The sequence below is a fragment of the Thalassophryne amazonica genome, chromosome 19 (assembly GCF_902500255.1).
Source record: "Thalassophryne amazonica chromosome 19, fThaAma1.1, whole genome shotgun sequence".
Taxonomy (NCBI): Eukaryota; Metazoa; Chordata; class Actinopteri; order Batrachoidiformes; family Batrachoididae; genus Thalassophryne; species Thalassophryne amazonica.
Genome location: NC_047121.1, coordinates 48,620,927 through 48,644,978, shown reverse-complemented (window position 1 = coordinate 48,644,978; position 24,052 = coordinate 48,620,927). Strand labels below are relative to the sequence as shown.

The window sequence follows — 24,052 nt, the reverse complement described above, 5'->3', positions numbered from 1 at the left end:
TAGAGGGCGCTAGAATACCAGTAAAGGGCGCTACTTATCTAAGGCTGTTTGCTTTTTTAAAACTCTAATTCAAGTGAAAACAAATAGCAAAAGTATTGGCTCATGCTTTTTATTGATCCTTAAATCCCCCAACATCACAGATGAGCCATGTTCCTTGACTGAACCTGGGAAGTGTTGAAGCGCTGAATAGACTACATATCATGAAATAACATGATAAATGCTTAACACGAAATAATGTGACAGTTGCATATCTCAGAATAACGTGATAATTTCTTATCTCAGAATAATGTGACAGTTGCATATCTCGGAATAACGTGATAATTTCTTATCTCAGAATAACGTGATAGTTGCATATCTCGGAATAACGTGATAATTTATCTCAGAATAACGTGATAGTTGCATATCTCGGAATAACGTGATAATTTCATATCACAAAATAACGTGATAATTTCTTGTTATAACGTGATAATTTCTCGTTATAACGTGAAAATACCGCATCATGAAATAACATGATAATTTCATATCACGAAATAACGTGATAAGTATCACGTTATAACATGATAAATATCACGTTATAACATGAAACTTTTCACATAATTACATGATACTGAGCCAAATATATATTAAGGCTTGGCAGCTCAGAGCTTCCGTACATATTACCTCAGCTAAAGAAAGAACAAACGGTCAACTCAACCAGGTCGAGTCCACAGTAGCTAGCAGCCTCTGCTCATGGAGCAATGACTCATCCATGTGTTACAAAAAGCCCAGCCCTAATTATTCATATCTTTATGGCTTAAAAGTTTAAACTGATCAATTACATAAAAAAAAAAAAAAGTTGTCATGAATGCAGAAACGAGCTATAAAGACCAAAAGCCTTTTTGTACCAACTTGTAAATGTGATTCTTTCTGCTGTAAATTTGGGGATATTAACAGGGAACTAAGAGGCTTCTGGAACTAAGAGGCCATTGAAGGAACTGCAAGATTTTCCACTTCCATGTTTGCTTCATATTTCAGTGCCGGAGTTTGCCGTATGCCTGAACCTGTTCAAGCCAGCGGATTGTATCCTGTTCAAAATCCTCATTGAACACAAGTGATCAGGTCATTACTGCATCCGTTCTTGCATTTACAGAAACTCAGACACCCGAGACTGTAACACATGAGGTTCTGTGATAGACACAAATCACTGAAGCACAGGTTGGAAGGGGAACTGTGAAGGTGGGCTGCTTGACCTGTGCTGGCCTTTTGTTCTTGTAAATGTTGGGATCCAACTCTGCAGGTGTGATTGTTTTTATCTGTTCTGACAGGTAAGTATGTGAACAAATCACCTGCAACATCAAAATGCCACTTCAAAATAAGCCTTTTTTCCCCCCACTTAATAAATCTTTCTTATTCTCCAGAGAGGGATGTACGGAGCCAGAGGAAAACGGATCCTTTGCGGCCAGGGTCCAGCCAGTCGTGCCTTTAGCAAAGATGGGCAGGGTAAAGTTTCATGTCTCTCCTTGGACGTCTCACTTGTCTGGCATTTTGCTGGAGACAGACTGGCAGGTACAGAACAAGTTTCAGAGTTCCAGGGAAGGCGGCGAACGAACTAGAATTTCCGTTCAGAAATAAAAGCAGCTCCATCACCGTACAGCCGGACACACATTTACACTTCGGCCACCTCTCGGAGGAATTTCCTGTTGATTTTTAAAGTGCCTTGAATGGATTTTGTCTTTGTCGGTAAGCGGTGCCTCGAAACGCAGAGCAAAGATCACTACGGACGACTCAATCTTCTGCAGTGCAAGTGTAATATTAATGCTCAAATATATGATAGAACATCAGAAGAGTTTGTGCTCCACTGCAAATGCATTTGTACTTCTCAAAAGCAATTATACAGCTTTAAAACAACACAGACCTGTGGAATTATGTTGGAAGGTACAAAAGCAAAAGCAGTCGGTTCCAGGTGAGGGTATAAATCCAAAGACGAGTCTGTTATTATCCACATGTACCACTTGGATTATACCATATATCCTCTTACTGTTTCCTAAAATCCTTGTTTGAGTACATTTTTGATCCACTGGTCTACTCTCGTAGATAAATCCCACAGTGTGAGGAAGATAGGGTTTCAGTAAGCATCCTGTGCTGGTTGGGTTTTTCCTCAAACAAGACTCTGACATCCCGACGTGCCTTCAGTCTGTCAGCTTGTGCACATAGTTGACAGGAAAGATCCCCTTTCTGGAAGGCTCCCCCTCTATATGACCGACCTGTCAAATAAGTACAACATGCAGTCACTTCTCTGTATTTCACAGTTGAACTTAATGTGAAACCTTTTACATTGCTTTCCAAACACACTTGACAGGAAAAAAAACTCTAAAAAACAAAACAAAAAAAAAAAAGCAATGGTTCACAATACAACTGAAATCAAAATACTGCAGTTACACTTACCCACCAGTGGGAGTCATTTGTGGCTGTGACCACAATTATCTCATCTTTAAAAAAGTCAAGGTGCTCAGAACTGACTGCTCTGTAGTCCACTAACGCCTTGACACGTTTATGATGGGGCCTGCTGACAGAAACCTGCAGACACATAATCAATTTCTCCATCATTGGAAATTTATACCAGGATTGAATTTTTTTCCTGACTCTTGTGGGGGAAAACTTATCCAGCACTGATGACATGACAAATTATTGTTTTAGTTTGCATAAAAAAATTATAGCCTGCCAAAAGATAGGTGCACCAAGCTTGTAGCATCACATTCAAGAAGAGTTCAGATGTAATTGCTGCCAAAGGTGCATCAACAACGTATTGAGCAACGGGTGTGAATACTTACAGTAGCGTTCAGAATAATAGTAGTGCTATGTGACTAAAAAGATTAATCCAGGTTTTGAGTATATTTCTTATTGTTACATGGGAAACAAGGTACCAGTAGATTCAGTCGATTCTCACAAATCCAACAAGACCAAGCATTCATGATATGCACACTCTTAATGGTATGAAATTGGGCTATTAGTTAAAAAAAAAAGTAGAAAAGGGGGTGTTCACAATAATAGTAGTGTGGCATTCAGTCAGTGAGTTCGTCAATTTTGTGGAACAAACAGGTGTGAATCAGGTGTCCCCTATTTAAGGATGAAGCCAGCACCTGTTGAACATGCTTTTCACTTTGAAAGCCTGAGGAAAATGGGACGTTCAAGACATTGTTCAGAAGAACAGCGTGGTTTGATTAAAAAGTTGATTGGAGAGGGGAAAACTTATACACAGGTACAAAAAATTATAGGCTGTTCATCTACAATGATCTCCAATGCTTTAAAATGGACAAAAAAAAAACCAGAGACGCGTGGAAGAAAACAGAAAACAACCATCAAAATGGATAGAAGAATAACCAGAATGGCAAAGCCTCACCCACTGATCAGCTCCAGGATGATCAAAGACAGTCTGGAGTTACCTGTAAGTGCTGTGACAGTTAGAAGACGCCTGTGTGAAGCCAAAGAACAATTCGCCAAAGAACACATCAACTGGCCTAAAGAGAAATGGAGGAATATTTTGTGGACTGATGAGAGTAAAATTGTTCTTTTTGGGTCCAAGGGCCACAGACAGTTTGTGAGACGACCCCCAAATTCTGAATTCAAGCCACAGTTCACAGTGAAGACAGTGAAGCATGGTGGTGCAAGCATCATGATATGGGCATGTTTCTCCTACTATGGTGTTGGGCCTATATATCGCATACCAGGTATCATGGATCAGTTTGGATATGTCAAAATACTTGAAGAGGTCATGTTGCCTTATGCTGAAGAGGGCATGCTCTTGAAATGGGTGTTTCAACAAGACAATGACCCCAAGCACACGAGTAAATGAGTAAAATCTTGGTTCCAAACCAACAAAATTAATGCCTCGCAGATGGGAAGAAATCATGAAAAACTGTGGTTATACAACTAAATACTAATTTAGTGATTCACAGGATTGCTAAAAAAGCAGTTTGAATATAATAGTTTTGAGTTTGTAGCATCAACAGCAGATGCTACTATTATTGTGAACCCCCTTTTCTACTTTTTTTTTTTACTAATAGCCCAATTTCATAGCCTTAAGAGTGTGCATGTCATGAATGCTTGGTCTTGTTGGATTTGTGAGAATCTACTGAATCCACTGGTACCTTGTTTCCCATGTAACAATAAGAAATATACTCAAAACCTGGATTAATCTTTTTAGTCACATAGCACTACTATTATTCTGAACACTACTGTATGTACACGTGATTTCTTTCTTGGTTTTTTTTTTTACTAAAGTTGCAAAAAAAGAAAAAACTTTTTCATGTTGTCATTATGGGGTGTTGTGAATAGAATTTTGAATGAAAAAAAATTAACTTAATTCATTTTGGAATAAAGCTGTAACGTAACAAAATGTGGAAAAAGTGAAGAGCTGTGAATACTTTCCGGATGCACAGTATAAATTTAGAACTTTGTGTGTGTTTGTACCATAGCGTTCTTGCGGGATCGTGGGGCAACTGAAGGCATGGTCGGTGATGATGCTGTGGATGAAGCAGCACACGAACCAAGACATAAATTATTCCCCACCAAACTGCAGTACAGCTCCTCCTGGCTGCCCTGAGAGGTGGGAGACAACACGCTGCACTTCCCTTGGACACCACTTCCGTAGATGGTTCGACGGTACGATGTGGTCTTCTGTGAACTGGTGAAGGTCACAGAAGACATGAAATAATGGTGATTAACAGCACCTCAGTTTTAAAACCCTTTTTCCAGTCCAGATGAAACAAAATCATCCTCTTGAAATATTTTGTTCTGGTGTTGCAAAATCCCTGTTAGTGCAGCAGATAAGTGAAACAATCATGCAAATGGTGATAAAAACAATAAATTCGACAGAAATACTCCGTAGACACTCCTCTTTTGAAAAAAAAAAAACGACTGGCCACTTGACTTTTCAATCGGTGGTTAGGTAGGGGTCAATTGAAGAATTACACAGAGGTCAAAATTAAAAGATGCTCCAATCATATTGAAAAATATTCCACATTATTTACCTGATCATAAAGATTCCAAAAAGATATAGTTTGGACAATCTGTGACTGAATTCTATGGAGTTATGGGATAAAAATAGCAAGAATGGTGACAAAGGTCAGTTTCATTTTGTACAGGGGTCAAAAGTTAAAGTTGCTCCAATTTTGGTAAAAAATGATGCAAATTATTGATTGAGCTAATAGAATTAATAAATGGAATAGTTTTGACAGTGTTGAATGCTTGGTCTCCAAAGTAAAGGTCAAACAAGGTCAACGTCTATTGGATTCTCTGACGTGACATATGTTACCCCATAACATGATAAGTAAGGATGATACATGGTCCAAACTATTCCTTTTTAAAACCATGTTAACTCAACTAGTAATTTGCATCACTTTTTACCAAAATTGGAGCAACTTTAACTTTTGACCCCTGTACAAACCGACACTGACCTTTGTCACCATTCTTGCTGTTTTTATCCCATAACTCCATAGAATTCAGTCACAGATAGTCCAAACTATACCTTTTTGGAATCTTTATGATCAGGCAAATAATGTGGAATATTTTTCAATATGATTGGAGCATCTTTTAATTTTGACTCCTGTGTAATTCTTCAATTGACCCCTACCTGAATGCCAACTGAAAATTCAAGTGGCCAATCATTTTTTTCAAAAGAGGATTGTCTGAGGAGTATTTCTGCCGAATTTGACGCTTTTATCACCATTTGCAGGATTCTGCTCTAAATATTCTCTTATCTGCTGCACAATGTATTTCATATGCACATGAATTAAGTCAAAAGCAACAAACACTATGTCTGGCTGGCATCACCAGTTTCTGTTGGAGTTCTCTGATCCCAATCAGCCACTTGTAGGTATACACATAAGGTAAATACACATTTTAAGCGAAAAATGTTTCATGACTATTTACCAAATCAAAAATGAATGTGCCTTGAAAATGGTTTGTCAGCTATTTCACAGGAAGTGTGAGATGTGTGTCATAAACCCTGATTCAGAACTGTGGAAATCCCTCCCAAACTTTCAGATTTAGAAGATCTTCAAATGCGCTTTGCCGTGACAGAGGTGCTTTTTCACAGCACAGCTAGTGACTCCGGTGTAAATAAATTCCCTTCACATTGACATAATTGTAGAGGACCCTGAGTTATAAAGTTCCATGTGGAAATGTCAGATCTCTACCACTGCTGAGTAGATGAATGGTTTTCGGTGCAGATAATCAGTTTTTTGGTTAAAATGGGCTTCACAAGCTTGTTTTATGAGCACATAAGTATGGATTTAGAGAAATTACTGGTTCTAGCTCACCTAACAGGTCCTGTGTGGGTCTGAGAAGATGTTGGTGACACACTGTTATGAGACCCAGAGTTAGCACCAGGTGCACCTTCCCACGTCAGCCTTTGTGACTTCAGCAGACCTCCCTGGCCAAAGGAAGATTTAGGCGGTTTTCCCCCTTGGCCTTGGTTTTCTGTGCTAGCAGGAGGGGGGTCATGTTTTGCCTGCATTTGGGGACTGCAAGAGTGAGAGGCTGGGTATGAGCAGTGTCTTAAAAGGTGGCTGCCTTCATGGGTGGTGAGTGATATCTGAGGATCTGAGCGACCTGCACAGACAGAATATAAGTCAAATAAGTGAATGGAAGAGGCAGATTAAAGCCAGTACATGTTATAAATCACTCAACAGTTTCAATTTGTTACATTAAAATAAGAAATGGGTTCACGAAGGGTGCTGCATTTTAAAACAATCAGTGGACAGTCATACAATCAGGGTTATTGTGCCAATGAGCAACTTGACCCCCGTATAAATGCTTTAACCAAATTTTTAGTTAAAGTGAGTATCTTCACTTTGATAGACGAATACGAGGTCTATTAGAAAAGAAACCGACTTTTTTTTATTTTTTCAAAAACTATATGGATTTGAATCACATGCGATTACATCAGACAAGCTTGAACCCTCGTGCGCATGCATGAGTTTTTCACGCCTGTCAGTTGCGTCATTCGCCTGTGGGCAGGCTTTGAGTGAGCACTGGTCCACCCCTCCCGTCGAAATTCCTTTGTCTGAGAACTTCCTGAGAGACTGGTGCTTTGCTTGATCAAAATTTTTTCAGAAACTGTAAGGCACATCCAAGTGGACACCAGTCGAGAAATTCAGACGGTTTTTGGTGAAAATTTTAAGGGCTGATGAGAGATTATGGTTTTTGAAAAAAAATAATAAGGTCGGATACTTTTCTAATAGACCTCGTATGTGGTTGCACAGTTTTAGCCTTTGCCTTAGGTTACTGGTTAACATCCAAGTCTCAAACCATATTGTAAAACAGGAAGCACCAGAACCCTTCATTCTCCTGCAGAGGTATCGGCTTCACTAAACACTTCTGTCCGGTGACCTCACGTCTCCATAAGCTCTTCCCAGACGTCTCCTGATTTTAAAGGCACAGGACCCAGAGAGATGAACGTCACTGCAAAGTTAAGCGAACATCTCTCCAAGTTCAACATTTTCACCACATAGATACACTTCTAATGGCTGAGTCCAGGAAGTTACGGTATGATGGGATCTTAGTCTTGATCCAGGATAATCATAATCCCAGGCACTTTCTGTCAGATGATTATCACTTGCATTGTGATGCCTCCCTGCAGAGTGAAAGATACCAGACAGAAGTGTTTGCTGATGCAGATATCTTTGCAGGAGAATAAAGGTCCGTGTCTTTAGGATCCTGGTACTTCCTGTCCCGTGACCTAAAGTGATGATTAGATGTCTTTGGTACTAGGTCTCGTCCTTGGGTACTGCTCAAAGGACTTTGTATCAAATGAACAGTTACGTAGAAAGACAAGGCTGAGGCTACTTGCATTGTGAGATAACACCAGTTACGATATTTTGGCCATCTGGTACGTTTCTCTGTACTTGATCCAGCACACAGGTGCCTCAGTGTTGAGGACACAAGAGGTTGGAGAAGCTCAAAGTGCCACCTATGTTTCTCATGGCTGCAGCAGATAGATGATAGAGAGGTGCAGACTGAGCGATTGTTTGCCTGGGTGGTTTCCATCCAGGACCCAGGGTGGTTCTGTAGTGTGGCGGATGTGGTGACACGCAGCACATGCACATGCTCCCAGTTCTGATTTGACGGCACTGAGATTTGTACTGATTACTTCTCAGTATATGATAAATAAAGATTTAGGCATTTTATCATGAAACAGTTCACACAATTGAATGAGTTCAGAAGAGAAGTTGTCTGACTACAACCTCTGTAGTACAGGGGTTGTATTTTTGTCATACTGTATGATTTCTGCATAACACATTTCATGACCCTTGTAATTTTTTTTTTTTTTTTTTTAGACAGGGTAAAGGAATACAGGTTGGGTAAGTGCAGGTTTTTGGCTACTTAGCAGCTCACCTCTTTGGATCGATTTTGCTGGGAGTGGTGGCGGCAAAGGTGCTCCTGTGGGGGCGCTGTTAGTTGGGGGATTTTTGTACAAGAAGTCCAGGTTCTCATAGGTCTGACAAGGCCTGTTGGCTGTGGCTGCAATGGCACCATTATCCACACTCCAACTGGTGAAGGAAGCTCCAGAACCTCCATTTGTGGGAGGTGTTGCACGGTTTTTGGATAATGGGCTTGCCTGGGAGACATGTGGAGAAGCCCCCTCAATACAGTCGACGATACACACACACACACACACACACACACACACACACACACACACACACACACACACACACACACACAGCATCAAGAAAGTATTCACTTTTTCCACATTTTGTTATGTTACAGCCGTATTCCAAAATGGAGTAAATTTATTTTTCCCCCTTAAACCTCTGCTCAAAACACCCCATAATGATAACATGACAAAAGTTTTTTTTTTTTTTTTTTTTTTTTTTAGAAATTTTGTCAAATTAAAAAAAACAAAGACATCACGTGTATATCAGTATTCACACCCTTACTTTCTTGAAGCACCTTTGGCAGTAATTACAGCCTCTTGAATATGATGTCACAAGCTTGGTGCACCTATCATTGGACAGATTTGTCCATTCCTCTTTGCAGCACCTCTCAAACTCCATCAGGTTGGATGGGGACCGTCGGTGTACAGCCATTTTCAGAGCTTTCCAGAGATGTCCGATCGGATTCAGGTCTGGGCTCTAGCTGGGTCACTCAAGGACATTCACAGAGTTGTCCTTAGCTGGGTCACTCAAGGACATTCACAGAGTTGTCGTGAAGCCACTCCTTTGATATCTTGGCTGTGTGTTTAGGGTCATTGTCTCGCTGACACATGAACCATCACCCCAGTCTGAGGCAAAGAGCGCTCTGGAGCAGGTTTTCATCCAGGATGTCTCTGGATGTTGCACCATTCATCTTTCCCTCAATCCTGACTAGTCTCCCAGTTCCTGCCACTGAAAAACATCTCCAGGGCATGATGCTGCCACCGCCATGGTTTCCTCCAAACATGACGCCTCGTATTCATGCCAAAGAGTTCATTCTTTGTCTTATCAGACCAGATAATTTTGTTTCTCATGGCCTGAGACTCCTTCAGGTGCCTGTTGGCAAACTCCAGGTGGGCTGTCATGTGCCTTTTCTAAGGAGTGGCTTCTGTCTGGCCACTCTACCATACAGGCATGATTGGTGGATTGCTGCAGAGATGGTTGTGCTTCTGGAAGGTTCTCTCTCCACACAGGAATGCTGCAGCTCTGACAGACTGACCATCGGGTTCTTGGTCACCTCCATGACTAAGGCCCTTCTCTCCCAATCACTCAGTTTAGACGGGCGGCCAGCTCTAGGAAGAGTCCGGGTGGATCCGAAGTTCTTTCATTTATGGACAATGGAGGCCGCTGTGCTCACTGGGACCTTCAAAGCAGCACAAATGTTTCTGTACCCTTCCCCAGTCTTGTGCCTCGAGACAATCCTGTCTCAGAGGTCTACAGACGATTCCTGCGACATCATGCTTCGTTTGTACTCTGACATGCACTGTCAACTGTGGAACCTTCAATTTTGAGCTTCAAGGCAAAGGCTGTGAATACTTATGTACATGGGATTTCTTAGTTTTTTATTGGTAATAAATTTGCAAATATCTAAAAATTATATATATATATATATATATATATATATATATACACACACACGCACACACACACACACACACACACAACGTACAGTAGTGTTCAGAATAATAGTAGTGCTATGTGACTAAAAAGATTAATCCAGGTTTTGAGTATATTTCTTATTGTTACATGGGAAACAAGGTACCAGTAGATTCAGTAGATTCTCACAAATCCAACAAGACCAAGCATTCATGATATGCACACTCTTAAGGCTATGAAATTGGGCCATTAGTAAAAAAAAAAAAAAAAAAAGTAGAAAAGGGGGTGTTCACAATAATAGTAGCATCTGCTGTTGACGCTACAAACTCAAAACTATTATGTTCAAACTGCTTTTTTTTTTTTTAGCAATCCTGTGAATCACTAAACTAGTATAACCACAGTTTTTCATGATTTCTTCACATCTGCAAGGCATTAATTTTGTTGGTTTGGAACCAAGATTTTACATATTTACTAGTGTGCTTGGGGTCATTGTCTTGTTGAAACACCCATTTCAAGGGCATGTCCTCTTCAGCATAAGGCAACATGACCTCTTCAAGTATTTTGACATATCCAAACTGATCCATGATACCTGGTATGCGATATATAGGCGCAACACCACAGTAGGAGAAACATGCCCATATCATGATGCTTGCACCACCATGCTTCACTGTCTTCACTGTGAACTGTGGCTTGAATTCAGAGTTTAGGGGTCGTTTCACAAACTGTCTGTGGCCCTTGGACCCAAAAAGAACAATTTTACTCTCATCAGTCCACAAAATATTCCTCCATTTCTCTTTAGGCCAGTTGATGTGTTCTTTGGCGAATTGTATCCTCTTCTGCACGTCGTTTATTTAACAGAGGGACTTTGCGGGGGATTCTTGCAAATAAATTAGCTTCACACAGGTGTCTTCTAACTGTCACAGCACTTACAGGTAACTCCAGACTGTCTTTGATCATCCTGGAGCTGATCAATGGGTGAGCCTTTGCCATTCTGGTTATTCTTCTATCCATTTTGATGGTTGTTTTCCGTTTTCTTCCACGCATCTCTGTTTTTTTTTTTTTTTTTGGTCCATTTTAAAGCATTGGAGATCATTGTAGATAACCAGCCTATAATTTTTTGCACCTGCGTATAAGTTTTCCCCTCTCCAATCAACTTTTTAATCAAACTACACTGTTCTTCTGAACAATGTCTTGAACGTCCCATTTTCCTCAGGCTTTCAAAGAGAAAAGCATGTTCAACAGGTGCTGGCTTCATCCTTAAATAGGGGACACCTGATTCACACCTGTTTGTTCCACAAAATTGATGAACTCACTGACTGAGTGCCACACTACTATTATTGTGAACACCCCCTTTTCTACTTTTTTTTTTTACTAATAGCCCAATTTCATAGCCTTAAGAGTGTGCATATCATGAATGCTTGGTCTTGTTGGATTTGTGAGAATCTACCGAATCTACTGGTACCTTGTTTCCCATGTAACAATAAGAAATATACTCAAAACCTGGATTAATCTTTTTAGTCACATAGCACTACTATTATTCTGAACACTACTGTACATACACATACATGAGCTGGCTGAGCAGGATGAGTGTTGTGAACAGTTTACCCTTTCGTCCAAGTCATCTTCACTGTCGTATAGCTCCTGAGACTGAGTCTCCCACGTGAACTCCACATGGATCTGAGAGTTAAACTTCCCGCTCTGTGCCAGTTCCAACTAAAATATCCATACAGGAAAAGGAGATAGTCAATCCAAAGATTGAGAAAGTGCTGTTTCAGGTCAACTAAGTTTTTGTAAATTGGTACGGCCAGTCCACTCAGGTAAGTTGAGCAATAGAGAAAGCAGTGATTTAACCATTTCTGATTTTCATTTCTACACCACAAAGTAGACAATTAAACAGGGTGTTTCAGTATCCAATCTGATTCACAGAAAGACAGATGCTTGTTAAGAAAATAGGACTCTCATTTCTAAATAATGCACATTGGGACTTGAGGAACAGATTCCTTGCATTGGGAGTTGGCTTGTAGCTCAGGTTTCCTGCAGAGGGAGTTGTCTGAAGGTAGTATTTCCAGCTGTGGTTCATTTCTGAAATAGACCTTCACGTTGCCGTTTTAATATTGTAACACGACCCCTCAGTTAAACCTCCTGACTATGTGTGCTTTTTTATTTTAAACTTGAAGTTAAATGAAAAGAAACAGAGCCTCACCAGGTCCACACACTGCTTGTGTTGCAGCCGCCTGGAGAGATCAAGAGCTGTCTCTCCTGCTGTGTTCACTAGAGGGCACAGATGTAAACGGTTTAAGTATTTATGGATCACACTGTGCTGATGGTGAATGCGTACATTGAGAGGTACCTGTGTTTAAAGCTGCCTTTGCTTTTAGCAGGAGCTTGAGTGACTCTGGTTTGTGATGCAGGATGCTGTAGTGGAGAGCCGTGTTTCCTTCAGCAGTTTTCTTCTCCAAACAGTTGCTGCAGAAAGAATTAAAATTACAATCGTGTCAGCATTGAGGAAGTCTACAGTTCAAACTAGAGTTGGGCAAATGATCAAATTTTGATTTCAATTACGATTTTGGCTTCCTGTGATAACTATTTTTCTGCATTCTGTTTTGCTATGATTTTCTCCTTTTAACATGGGTGACGAATCCAAGCAGCAACTTCCAGTGTGTGTGTACCACATGGCCAAAGTTGGGAACATTTTCTGCTAGCTGCTGAGGTTCTGTGTTTGTCCTTTCTTTATTCTTTCTTTCTTTTCTTATTTGTTCTTCTTTATTAGAAATATCTGAGATAATTTGGCTTTCTATGTTGTTAAATGTATAAAGGACCATCTCAAAACGCAGTACTCCAGTTATTTCCAATGACTGAAATTTTATTATTATTTAATTTGTATGCTAGCCCTGTTTGTACTAATTAGCAGGTCTCAATAGCTTGGTTGGGTTAGCTGCATTGATGTTTCCATAGATACTGATGCAATGTGCTCATCATAACTTTTAACACATGCAACTGAGCCATCATTATGGCTCATTACGCTCAGTCTGCAAAAATATGTGTTAAAAAAACACCTCAACAAAGGTTGGCTTGTTAGCCTAAGCTAGCTGTGTAACTCCAAGAAAGGAGAATATCTGAGTTTCATTCATCACACCCAAATCACAGTCTTGTCCATGCTCCACCTCTTTACCCATTTATGAGTTGGCAGGAGGTTATAATTTAATTTTTATTTTTTATTGCTTTTTGGTTCAATGATATATAAAACTGAAGTTATATTTAAAGAAATTCCATAGTTAAAATGTTCAAAAGCCAACAAATAATTCTGTTAATCGTGGTTTCAATTTTGACCAATAACAAAAAATAAATAAGCATAAAAATTTTGGTTATGATTTTTGCCTTAATCAAGCAGCACTGGACCAAACTTCAAACTGAAATGCTACCCAAGGTGTAAATACAAAGTGTGTGTAAGTCACACACAAGCCCAGTGTGTGCCTGACCTGTTCTGGCAGAGGAAATCCACCAGTGCCAGAGAAGTCTTCTCTTCTAGACGGACTGCCAGATGGAGCGCCGTCTCTTTGATACCCTTGAAAGAGAAGAAGAATGTGGAATATACACTCACATTCATTTCAATTTATTTCCATTTATACAGCACTAAATCACAACAAAGCTGCCTCAAGGTGCTTCACACGAGTACAGTCGAACCTTACCAACCCCTAGAGCAAGCACACAGGTGACAGTGGTAAGGAAAAACTCCCCCAGATGATGTTAAGGAAGAAACCTCAAGCAGATCAGACTCAAAGGGGTGACCCACTGCTTAGGCCAAACTAACAGTTACAAGGTTTTTACAGAGTTTTTAATCAAGCTGAAGAAACAGGAAAGAGAAAAACCAAAATAGCATCAAAACAAAGTGCATTATTGAGATGGGCATGCAGCCATTGGCAGGGGGTCATCCGGCACCCTGAGATGCGGGATCAGCACCCATCCATCACGTCATCATATAGGAAGTACATTCCAAAAGCAGACTGCAGTGTGCTGCGTCATGTTCAGCCAGGGCATCATCTCCTGGTCAACCCAGTGTCCTGTGCTGCACGGCCATCAGCCTTGCAAGATGGCACCAGTGCCTCAGACAGACAGAAAAAGAGCAGAATCAGTTGGCCAGAAATAACTACACCTAAGGGACGAGTTTACCAGCAGTAAATTGACAGGGAAATAGAGAGAACACTAAGGTGATTGCCAGCAGCTAGCCCTGAGCTTCACTAACAGACCCAGAATTTAGATGAAGTGAGGACGAAACTGGCTCCATTGCTAATAAGATGAGTTAAAGGGATAGAAAGCATAGTTCCATATTATGCCAGTATGCTAACCATATGAGAGGGAGAATAGATGCGTCTTCAGTCTGGACTTGAAGGTCTCTACAGAATCTGAATGTTTTACATTAAAGGGATTTTCCATCTGTACAAAACATTACTGCAATTTTCAACACACCAGTATACATAGAAGCCTGTCCTATCCAAGTCTGAAAACCGCTAGAGCCAATCCAGCATGAGAAGTTACAAATTATGGAATAAGTTCAAGGTTCAACTTTGTGCTTTCTGAAGTGGAAAAACTGAGGCGGAAGAGAGTGAAAAGTGCATTTGTAATTCAATGAGCTTGTCTTACTTTTCTCAAGAGACATGAGCTTTGACCTCAAAGATGAAACAATAAACAAGGGCCAAACAACATAAAACACACATATACAGTATCCCCCCACCCCAACACACACACATTTTCACAGCAGGAAGTGTCTGACAGGAGGGCAGAATGTGATTAAAGAGAAAACAGCAAGGCACTCAAGATTCTGAGAGACAGTACAGGCTGAGAGAACATCTGAAGAGGCCGGAAAAGTAGTGAGAATGTTTGGAAAAATGGCTCTCGCGGCCCTACCCATATGCACCGTGTACAAAAAGAGCACAATTTACACATCATTAAAGCCTTAAAACATTAACAGATATGCAGCCGAGTCGATGGCAATCTATAACCGCGACAAACTGGTGTGCAAAGATCACAGCTGCACACAAATGTGATCGAGTGCACTGGACTTGTACTATGTGACTTGTGCAGAAGCAACTGAGCACGTCCATAATATAACTTCAGCACAACCTTGGTGTTTCAAAATAACCTCCCAGTGAGGTCATAGCATGTTACTGCCTCCACAAACATGCAAGGGATTATCACAGTACGTCAGAGTTCACAACGTGACAAATAAAACTTCCCAGAATTGTGAAAATCCCGCCATGGTTAAAGCAAGACCACAACACAATGACAGAGTATTCCGGTTCATCACGGACATCCTCTAAAGTTTTCCAAGGTATGGACAAGGTTTTAAACTTAGACCTGTAAATCTGTGAAAGTGAGAAAGAGGATTTTCTTGCTGTAAGCAGTCGTGCCAATAGGTTATCTTCTGGAGTATTTCATGACTGCTACGAGCAGTGATGCAAAATGCAAAACTTGCAGCCAAATGGCAGCCACAGAAGCTTATAACTTCTACTGGGTTATCTGGGTGTCTTTCCTCACTAGTCTCATTCTTACACTGTCACTCCGGTTTTTGAGAATTATCTACTCCACACAGATTTACCATAGAGTACCATACTGTTTATATTTCTTCATAATTTATGTAAATAACATCCAAAACACATTCAGTAACTTGGAAATGTTCATGTATCTGTCCCGACTTATCTAAAGAAAACTGGCAATAAAACTGCTGATTTACGTGGGTTATAGCAAGGGACCCATTACTTATGCAACCCATTGTCTTGGCTTTGATATTTGAATTTATATCAACTTGCAAAGATTTGCTTTCTGTGTGAGTTAAGGTCCAAGTGTCACAACCATACAGTAAGACAAGAAACACCAGAACCATAAAGACTTGGACCTTCATTCTCTTGCAAAGATATTGGCATCACCCAACACTTCTGTCGAGCAACTTCACGGTTCCACAGGAGTTTCCCGGGTATCTCCTGATCTCAAAGGCAGAGGACTCAGGGACATGAAATGTGACTGCAGAGGTAAGTGAAAGTCTGTACAAGTTCAGCATTTTCACTGCATACAGATACAATTCTGGAGGCTGAGTCCAGGACACTGATTCCAAGTAGCAATGCTGGTGTCTAAATTAGCTAATTCTACAAGTTGTCCTCACCTGTCTTTCAGGTAATGCGAGTGGTTTTGCTAGGTCCGCTCCCTCAGCATAAAGCTGTAGAAGGGAACTGAGGTCACGACTCTTCACGGCATCATACAGTCGGCAAGGATCCACTTCTTCCCTTCGTAGGACATATCGACGCTCAGCGTACTTCGCCACAATGTACTCTTTTCGGGCATTCCTGATTGCAAAAGAAATATTTTAATAATAAAAAAAACTAAAAGGAAAAATACAAAAATAAAGTCAAACTGTCTTTGACTATTCAGATTGTGTTTGAAAGACATTTGGTTCTTACATGTCACTTTGTGGCAGTGGCTTGACAGAGTCATTTGGAAGACCTGCCTCCATAATATCATTGAATCTGCTGTTGCCAATACTTACAGCCAACTGTGACACACAGGCGGTTAGATTATTAGCAAAAGTACATAATGTCTGTAATTAGGAAGACATAACTATACAAAATCCATCAGATCCTGTTGGTTGTGTACCAGTAGCTCAGAAGTGCTAAGGAAGTCCAGAGTGAGAGATTGGATCCTGGAGTAGTGGACACCCAGCTCTCGATGGATGCCAGAACATTCTATACAGGTCAGGATGCCGAGATTGGTGGAAAGCCATGTTGGATCTGAGATGCACAAAATAAATCAGACAGGTTTTTCAAATATGTCAACATTAACACTCGTGAGCCGAAATTACTTTTGAACTCCTTTCTTTTTAATCTTCACATTTAATTCTGGCTGACCTGCAGCTCCACAGTCGGCACAGGCTTCGTTGCCAGGCATTTGTCGGAGCTCAGTGATAATGGCTCGGGATAGTTCCTGGAGTCCACTGTCCTGGAGGTGGAGCTGGTCGCCTCCTAATGCTGTATTGAGAGCCTCCTCTTTACTATTCTGCAGTACTGATACCCAGCTAAAGCAGACATAAAGAGAATGGACTTCAGGAACAGGTAGGATACAGTCGGTGCTTGTTTTCAATTTCACATTAAAGCATTTTGTAATGGCACAAATGATAGGAGGAATGGCCACAGAACACTATGGCACCAAGTGAACATACATGATCGATCATTTCTCTCTTTTCACTGAAAGATCATATTTAGTCCACCACATGTATTTTAATTACACACACAGTTACAAGTTGTCAACACTTTAACATTATCAGCTTCAAGTCCAAGCGTTCTTCTGCATATTTATGTTGATGTGGTTTAGACAGCATGTATCACTTTAGTGTTAAACAGAATGGACTTTTGCATATACAACATCCTTCACCGTCAAGATAAAATGCAGATTTTTACATAACAAAAACAAACAGCACCCTGAAAGCTACCGTATTTTCTGGAGTATTGGTTTCACCAGTCAGAAAAAAAGAAAAGGATAAAACAAACACACATTTATGTTGCACTGGGGTATAAGTCGCACCTTTGTTCTGCATGTAGAACTTCCTTTTTAACACATTTGAGGCAAGCTTAAAGGAGACCTGCATTGAAATAAATGTGGTCAGATTTCAGAAAATAAATAGCTGATATGTATTTATAAGACCCTTGTGAATGCAGTAAAGTAACTCTGTAAGCCCAAATTTGTAATTCAGCGGAGAAATATTCGTTTAAAAATGACAAATTTGCAGCTAACATTTAGCCCTCTGTGAAAACAGTTTGTACATCCGGATCATTTCCATGACGTCGGTGACAAGACGACGCGTTCCCGCCTTCAGTCCGATCCTGCATTGAAATTGATTTTATCTCTTAGTAATGTTACTGTTATACACATCCTGGTTTCAACATCCAAAAGTAAGCTGCAATGAATGTGAGATACAGCTCTGCTTGCTCAGATCCAGGGATCAGATCAGTGGCGGCATCGACAGCGGGCGACATTATTCCCTGACGCTTCGCTCTCACTGCCCCCAATACGCTTACCGAGTGCATGCGCTCGTTAAATGCCGCTGCAGCACTCACACCCCCGTGTCTGCTGTGCAGCCGGCACCACCTCTCTGTCTACTGAATGGAGTTGCAGCCAACTTGGCACAAGTCCAGAGACTACGCTCGCCGTTTTAATGCAGTGCGCGCGGTGACACCTGTTGCTCGCAAGGACAGACTTCTTGCTGCAAAATCCGCAGCGCCGCACGTCTCAATAATCGGAGCCGCAGAGCTCCGTGGCCGCTGAGAGAGGATTATATATTTTTAATGACTTGAATTCTTTGCGGGTCTCGCCTCCGTAGCCCGCGACGGTACACCGGAGGTGAAATCAATCAATCAATCAATTTTTTTATATAGCGCCAAATCACAACAAACAGTTGCCCCAAGGCGCTTTATATTGTAAGGCAAGGCCATACAATAATTATGTAAAACCCCAACGGTCAAAACGACCCCCTGTGAGCAAGCACTTGGCTACAGTGGGAAGGAAAAACTCCCTTTTAACAGGAAGAAACCTCCAGCAGAACCAGGCTCAGGGAGGGGCAGTCTTCTGCTGGGACTGGTTGGGGCCGAGGGAGAGAACCAGGAAAAAGACATGCTGTGGAGGGGAGCAGAGATCGATCACCAATGATTAAATGCGGAGTGGTGCATACAGAGCAAAAAGAGAAAGAAACAGTGCATCATGGGAACCCCCCAGCAGTTTACGTCTATAGCAGCATAACTAAGGGATGGTTCAGGGTCACCTGATCCAGCCCTAACTATAAGCTTTAGCAAAAAGGAAAGTTTTAAGCCTAATCTTAAAAGTAGAGAGGGTGTCTGTCTCCCTGATCTGAATTGGGAGCTGGTTCCACAGGAGAGGAGCCTGAAAGCTGAAGGTTCTGCCTCCCATTCTACTCTTACAAACCCTAGGAACTACAAGTAAGCCTGCAGTCTGAGAGCGAAGCGCTCTATTGGGGTGATATGGTACTACGAGGTCCCTAAGATAAGATGGGACCTGATTATTCAAAACCTTATAAGTAAGAAGAAGAATTTTAAATTCTATTCTAGAATTAACAGGAAGCCAATGAAGAGAGGCCAATATGGGTGAGATATGCTCTCTCCTTCTAGTCCCTGTCAGTACTCTAGCTGCAGCATTTTGAATTAACTGAAGGCTTTTTAGGGAACTTTTAGGACAACCTGATAATAATGAATTACAATAGTCCAGCCTAGAGGAAATAAATGCATGAATTAGTTTTTCAGCATCACTCTGAGACAAGACCTTTCTGATTTTAGAGATATTGCGTAAATGCAAAAAAGCAGTCCTACATATTTGTTTAATATGCGCTTTGAATGACATATCCTGATCAAAAATGACTCCAAGATTTCTCACAGTATTACTAGAGGTCAGGGTAATGCCATCCAGAGTAAGGATCTGGTTAGACACCATGTTTCTAAGATTTGTGGGGCCAAGTACAATAACTTCAGTTTTATCTGAGTTTAAAAGCAGGAAGTTAGAGGTCATCCATGTCTTTATGTCTGTAAGACAATCCTGCAGTTTAGCTAATTGGTGTGTGTCCTCTGGCTTCATGGATAGATAAAGCTGGGTATCATCTGCGTAACAATGAAAATTTAAGCAATACCGTCTAATAATACTGCCTAAGACAGTAGATTTTCAATGCAACACCACTCAATCAAACGGGCGTATGAAAAAGTCCACAAAAATAATTTTCAAGCACAAATAAAAGAAATGTGTACTCACCAAGCGTACTGCAAGACAATATGAAGTTTTAAAAAGTAGATCCTTCCGTATAAGACAAGAAAAAGGTGCATATGCAAACTGACGTAAATCCACAAATTACAGTTGGCGCGCGCAATGCATGCTGGGAGAGGGTCTTGTCCCTGACGTCTCGGCAGCGTCCATGATGAGAGGGACAATTTGCGGAGGGCTAAATGCTAGCTGTAAATTTGTAATTTTCAAATGAAGATTTCTCCGTTGAATGACAGATCTGGGCTTGCAGATTTACTTTACTACATTCAGAAGGATCTTATGTGTAAATATAAGTCATTTTTTGGTCCAAAGATCTGACTGCATTTATTTCAATGCAGGTCTACTTTAACAACGGACAGGAGCTCAGTGTGGTATATATGCACACCCTAGCATGTGCCATTACTAAATTATACTTTATTATGATCACAGCCAATACATTTGGCTATAATCTGTTGAATCATAAGTCTTGCCTTTTCTTGGGAAAATACTGAAACATTTTCCAAGGGCCTTCAAAATTATCTATATTTTATCCAGTTGCAGTTCATGATTGGTGAACAGTTTTATATAATATTTCATATAACTGGCAACTAGCACCTTTAGCATTAACATGAGCTGAGTGTCTCCACTGTGAGCAACAGGATTTATAATGTGCAAAAAAATTCCATACTTACATACATATATGCTAATGTTAGCCTGTTAGCCAAGCTAACGCAATGTTAACAAAATACTAATGGGTTAATGTTAGTTGCTAACAGGCTGCCTCCATTGTCAGCAATGAGATTCATAAAATGCATTCACCAATCCATGCTAATGTTAGCCCATTAGCAATGCCAATGCGATGCTAATGAGCTAATGTTTGCAAGAGGCTCTAGTTTGCATTGAACTTGTTAGCATCACATAACATTATGTTAATTGGCTATGTTTATCATGAACACCTGCAAAGATGACATTGTGTGATGCAAGTGGTTAATGTAATATGTGCCTCTATTGTGAGCAAAGGGACTGATAATACGCTTTAAAAAATGGTAAGAGTTACAATTTTGCTTAGAAAATGTCACTGCACAGCTTCAGATAATTGTACATGTTGCTTGAAAAAAAAAAGGGGGGGGGGGGGGGGGGTGGGGGGGGAAATCTAACCTGTATGTGATTTTTACTCGAGGCCATCAAATATGGCCATTGGGTATTGCAAAAACTTTGCGTTCGTCCGCCTGTCTGTGCTCAGCATAAGTCAGTCCTATTACTGCCAGAGTCTTCAAATTCACAGGGAACATTCTTGTGACAGAGACCTTGGACAGGTTCAAAGATGGCTAACCTTGACCTATTATAAGAGGTTAAAAAGTCGCATTCTGTTTCATTCTGTTCTTTTTTTTTTTTGAGGGGTGGGGGTGACAGCCAATCAGAGTAAAGGGGCGCCGTGACATCAGTGGCTGGTCTAGCTAGCTGCAAACTCTGTTTCGTTTGTGAGTAAATATAACCTCTCTGTCACATATTATGTAAAAACTAGCAAGAAATAAACACTTCCAAAACAGAAAACGCCGTTTTGTAACCTAATGACATCTCTGGAGTCATTTACAAGACATTTCGCGGTCGTCAGCGTGCACGCTAACTTCCGCTAACTCAAAGTTAACTTCCGCTTTTGTCACAAGCTCATGTATGCACACATGCACACCGTCCTGCAGACGCCGTTAAAATGTAAATATTGTTTCCGATTGACGGATTGAGATGCTTTATTGAACATGTACAAATTGTACGCAACACAATAGGATCTTAATAATTAATGTAATAAGAAATTATATATATATATATATATATATATATATATATATATATATATATATAAACAAACACACACTTTACACTGGGATACCAATTAAACAACTGCAAATTATAAAGAACACAATGTTCATATGGCCGAGGGTATTTTACCCTTGTGTTATATTTGACTTTTTTGCCGGACAGAGTACCTACTTACCTAACTAACACAGACGTACAGATTTGGGCCTAAGATGATTGTTATTGGAGTTTCTTTTGTTTCGTGCATTGATTTCTGGGAAATCCCTATATACGTAAATATTTGTTATTATTATTAAGAACAACTGTGTTGTTTTTTTTTGTATAAGTTGCAGGACCTCCCAAACTAGCAAAAAAAAAAAAAAAAAAACCTGCCACTTATGTCTGGAATATTACAGCACTATTTATGTGCTCACCTAACACTACAATTAAATATGCAATGTTAACAAAAATGTTAACTGTTTGCAAATACGGTCACACTGTGGGCAAACTGATGGCACAAAGTGCACCTCTGAAAGGAGGTACAATGAACTACATCTTTCATTTCTCTGGTGTCCATTACCCTCAGTCACAGCACAGTCCTTCAAAGACTCTGTCTGAGGCCTCACACATAAGAGCAGAGTATATGACAGACTGCACTACAGAACCCGCCACGCATCACCTCCTACCCCACATCACAAATAGTCCATGTGTGGCTGAAAAAAGGAGTTCCACCCAAAACCAGCTGAATAAAGCAGCTCCTGGAGGATAGAATGTATTTGACTTTCTCTCTTCTTTGTCCATTCTCAGTTTCAAATTCTTATTCTTTTCGCTAAATACATCAGATTTTACTAAAAACACTGACATGTATCAAATCTCTCACAGCAAACTTCTTTATAGCTGCAATAGTCAATGCTGCATAATTAACGTGAAACAGCTTTTTTCCAAATAAAAGTTTAAGACGTGCAAGAAGCTACAGTAGTGTTCAGAACAATAGTAGTGCTATGTGACTAAAAAGATTAATCCAGGTTTTGAGTATATTTCTTATTGTTACATGGGAAACAAGGTACCAGTAGATTCAGTAGATTCTCACAAATCCAACAAGACCAAGCATTCATGATATGCACACTCTTAAGGCTATGAAATTGGGCTATTAGTAAATAAAGTAGAAAAGGGGGTGTTCACAATAATAGTAGTGTGGCATTCAGTCAGTGAGTTTGTCAATTTTGTGGAACAAACAGGTGTGAATCAGGTGTCCCCTATTTAAGGATGAAGCCAGCACCTGTTGAACATGCTTTTCTCTTTGAAAGCCTGAGGAAAATGGGATGTTCAAGACATTGTTCAGAAGAACAGCGTGGTTTGATTAAAAAGTTGATTGGAGAGGGGAAAACCTATATGCAGGTGCAAAACATTATAGGCTGTTCATCTACAATGATCTCTAATGCTTTAAAATGGACAAAAAAACAGAGACGCATGGAAGAAAACGGAAAACAACCATCAAAATGGATAGAAGAATAACCAAAATTGCAAAGGCTCACCCATTGATCAGCTCCAGGATGATCAAAGACAGTCTGGAGTTACCTGTAAGTGCTGTGACAGTTAGAAGACGCCTGTGTGAAGCTAATTTATTTGCAAGAATCATCCGCAAAGTCCCTCTGTTAAATAAAAGACATGTGCAGAAGAGGTTACAATTTGCCAAAGAACACATCAACTGGCCTAAAGAGAAATGGAGGAATATTTTGTGGACTGATGAGAGTAAAACTGTTCTTTTTGGGTCCAAGGGCCGCAGACAGTTTGTGAGACGACCCCCAAATTCTGAATTCAAGCCACAGGTCACAGTGAAGACAGTGAAGCATGGTGGTGCAAGCATCATGATATGGGCATGTTTCTCCTACTATGGTGTTGGGCCTATATATCGCATACCAGGTATCATGGATCAGTTTGGATATGTCAAAATACTTGAAGAGGTCATGTTGCCTTATGCTGAAGAAGACATGCCCTTGAAATTGGTGTTTCAACAAGACAATGACCCCAAGCACACTAGTAAACGAGCAAAATCTTGGTTCCAAACCAACAAAATTAATGCCTCGCAGATGTGAAGAAATCATGAAAAACTGTGGTTATACAACTAAATACTAGTTTAGTGATTCACAGGATTGCTAAAAAAAGCAGTTTGAACATAATAGGTTTGAGTTTGTAGCGTCAACAGCAGATGCTACTATTATTGTGAACACCCCCTTTTCTACTTTTTTTTTACTAATAGCCCAATTTCATAGCCTTAAGAGTGTGCATATCATGAATGCTTGGTCTTGTTGGATTTGTGAGAATCTACTGAATCTACTGGTACCTTGTTTCCCATGTAACAGTAAGAAATATACTCAAAACCTGGATTAATCTTTTTAGTCACATAGCACTACTATTAT

At 40.3% G+C, this 24,052-nt stretch overlaps 1 protein-coding gene across 2 annotated transcripts in view; it reads right to left on the bottom strand.

The window, feature by feature from the left end:
* Positions 1-1,375: 1,375 nt before the first annotated feature.
* asap3 (ArfGAP with SH3 domain, ankyrin repeat and PH domain 3) overlaps positions 1,376-24,052 on the bottom strand; it is a 61,525-nt gene continuing 38,848 nt past the window's right edge. For both annotated transcript variants that reach the window (XM_034195289.1, XM_034195290.1), the window contains 13 exons: positions 16,949-17,115; positions 16,698-16,831; positions 16,505-16,596; positions 16,210-16,390; positions 13,532-13,617; positions 12,403-12,518; positions 12,256-12,323; positions 11,658-11,765; positions 8,377-8,599; positions 6,300-6,591; positions 4,450-4,663; positions 2,425-2,556; positions 1,376-2,243 (listed from right to left, as the gene is read on the bottom strand). In XM_034195289.1, coding sequence (XP_034051180.1) covers positions 2,169-2,243; positions 2,425-2,556; positions 4,450-4,663; positions 6,300-6,591; positions 8,377-8,599; positions 11,658-11,765; positions 12,256-12,323; positions 12,403-12,518; positions 13,532-13,617; positions 16,210-16,390; positions 16,505-16,596; positions 16,698-16,831; positions 16,949-17,115 — 1,888 coding nt within the window. In that variant the 3' untranslated portion in view covers positions 1,376-2,168. The remainder of the gene's footprint in view (positions 2,244-2,424; positions 2,557-4,449; positions 4,664-6,299; positions 6,592-8,376; positions 8,600-11,657; positions 11,766-12,255; positions 12,324-12,402; positions 12,519-13,531; positions 13,618-16,209; positions 16,391-16,504; positions 16,597-16,697; positions 16,832-16,948; positions 17,116-24,052) is intronic.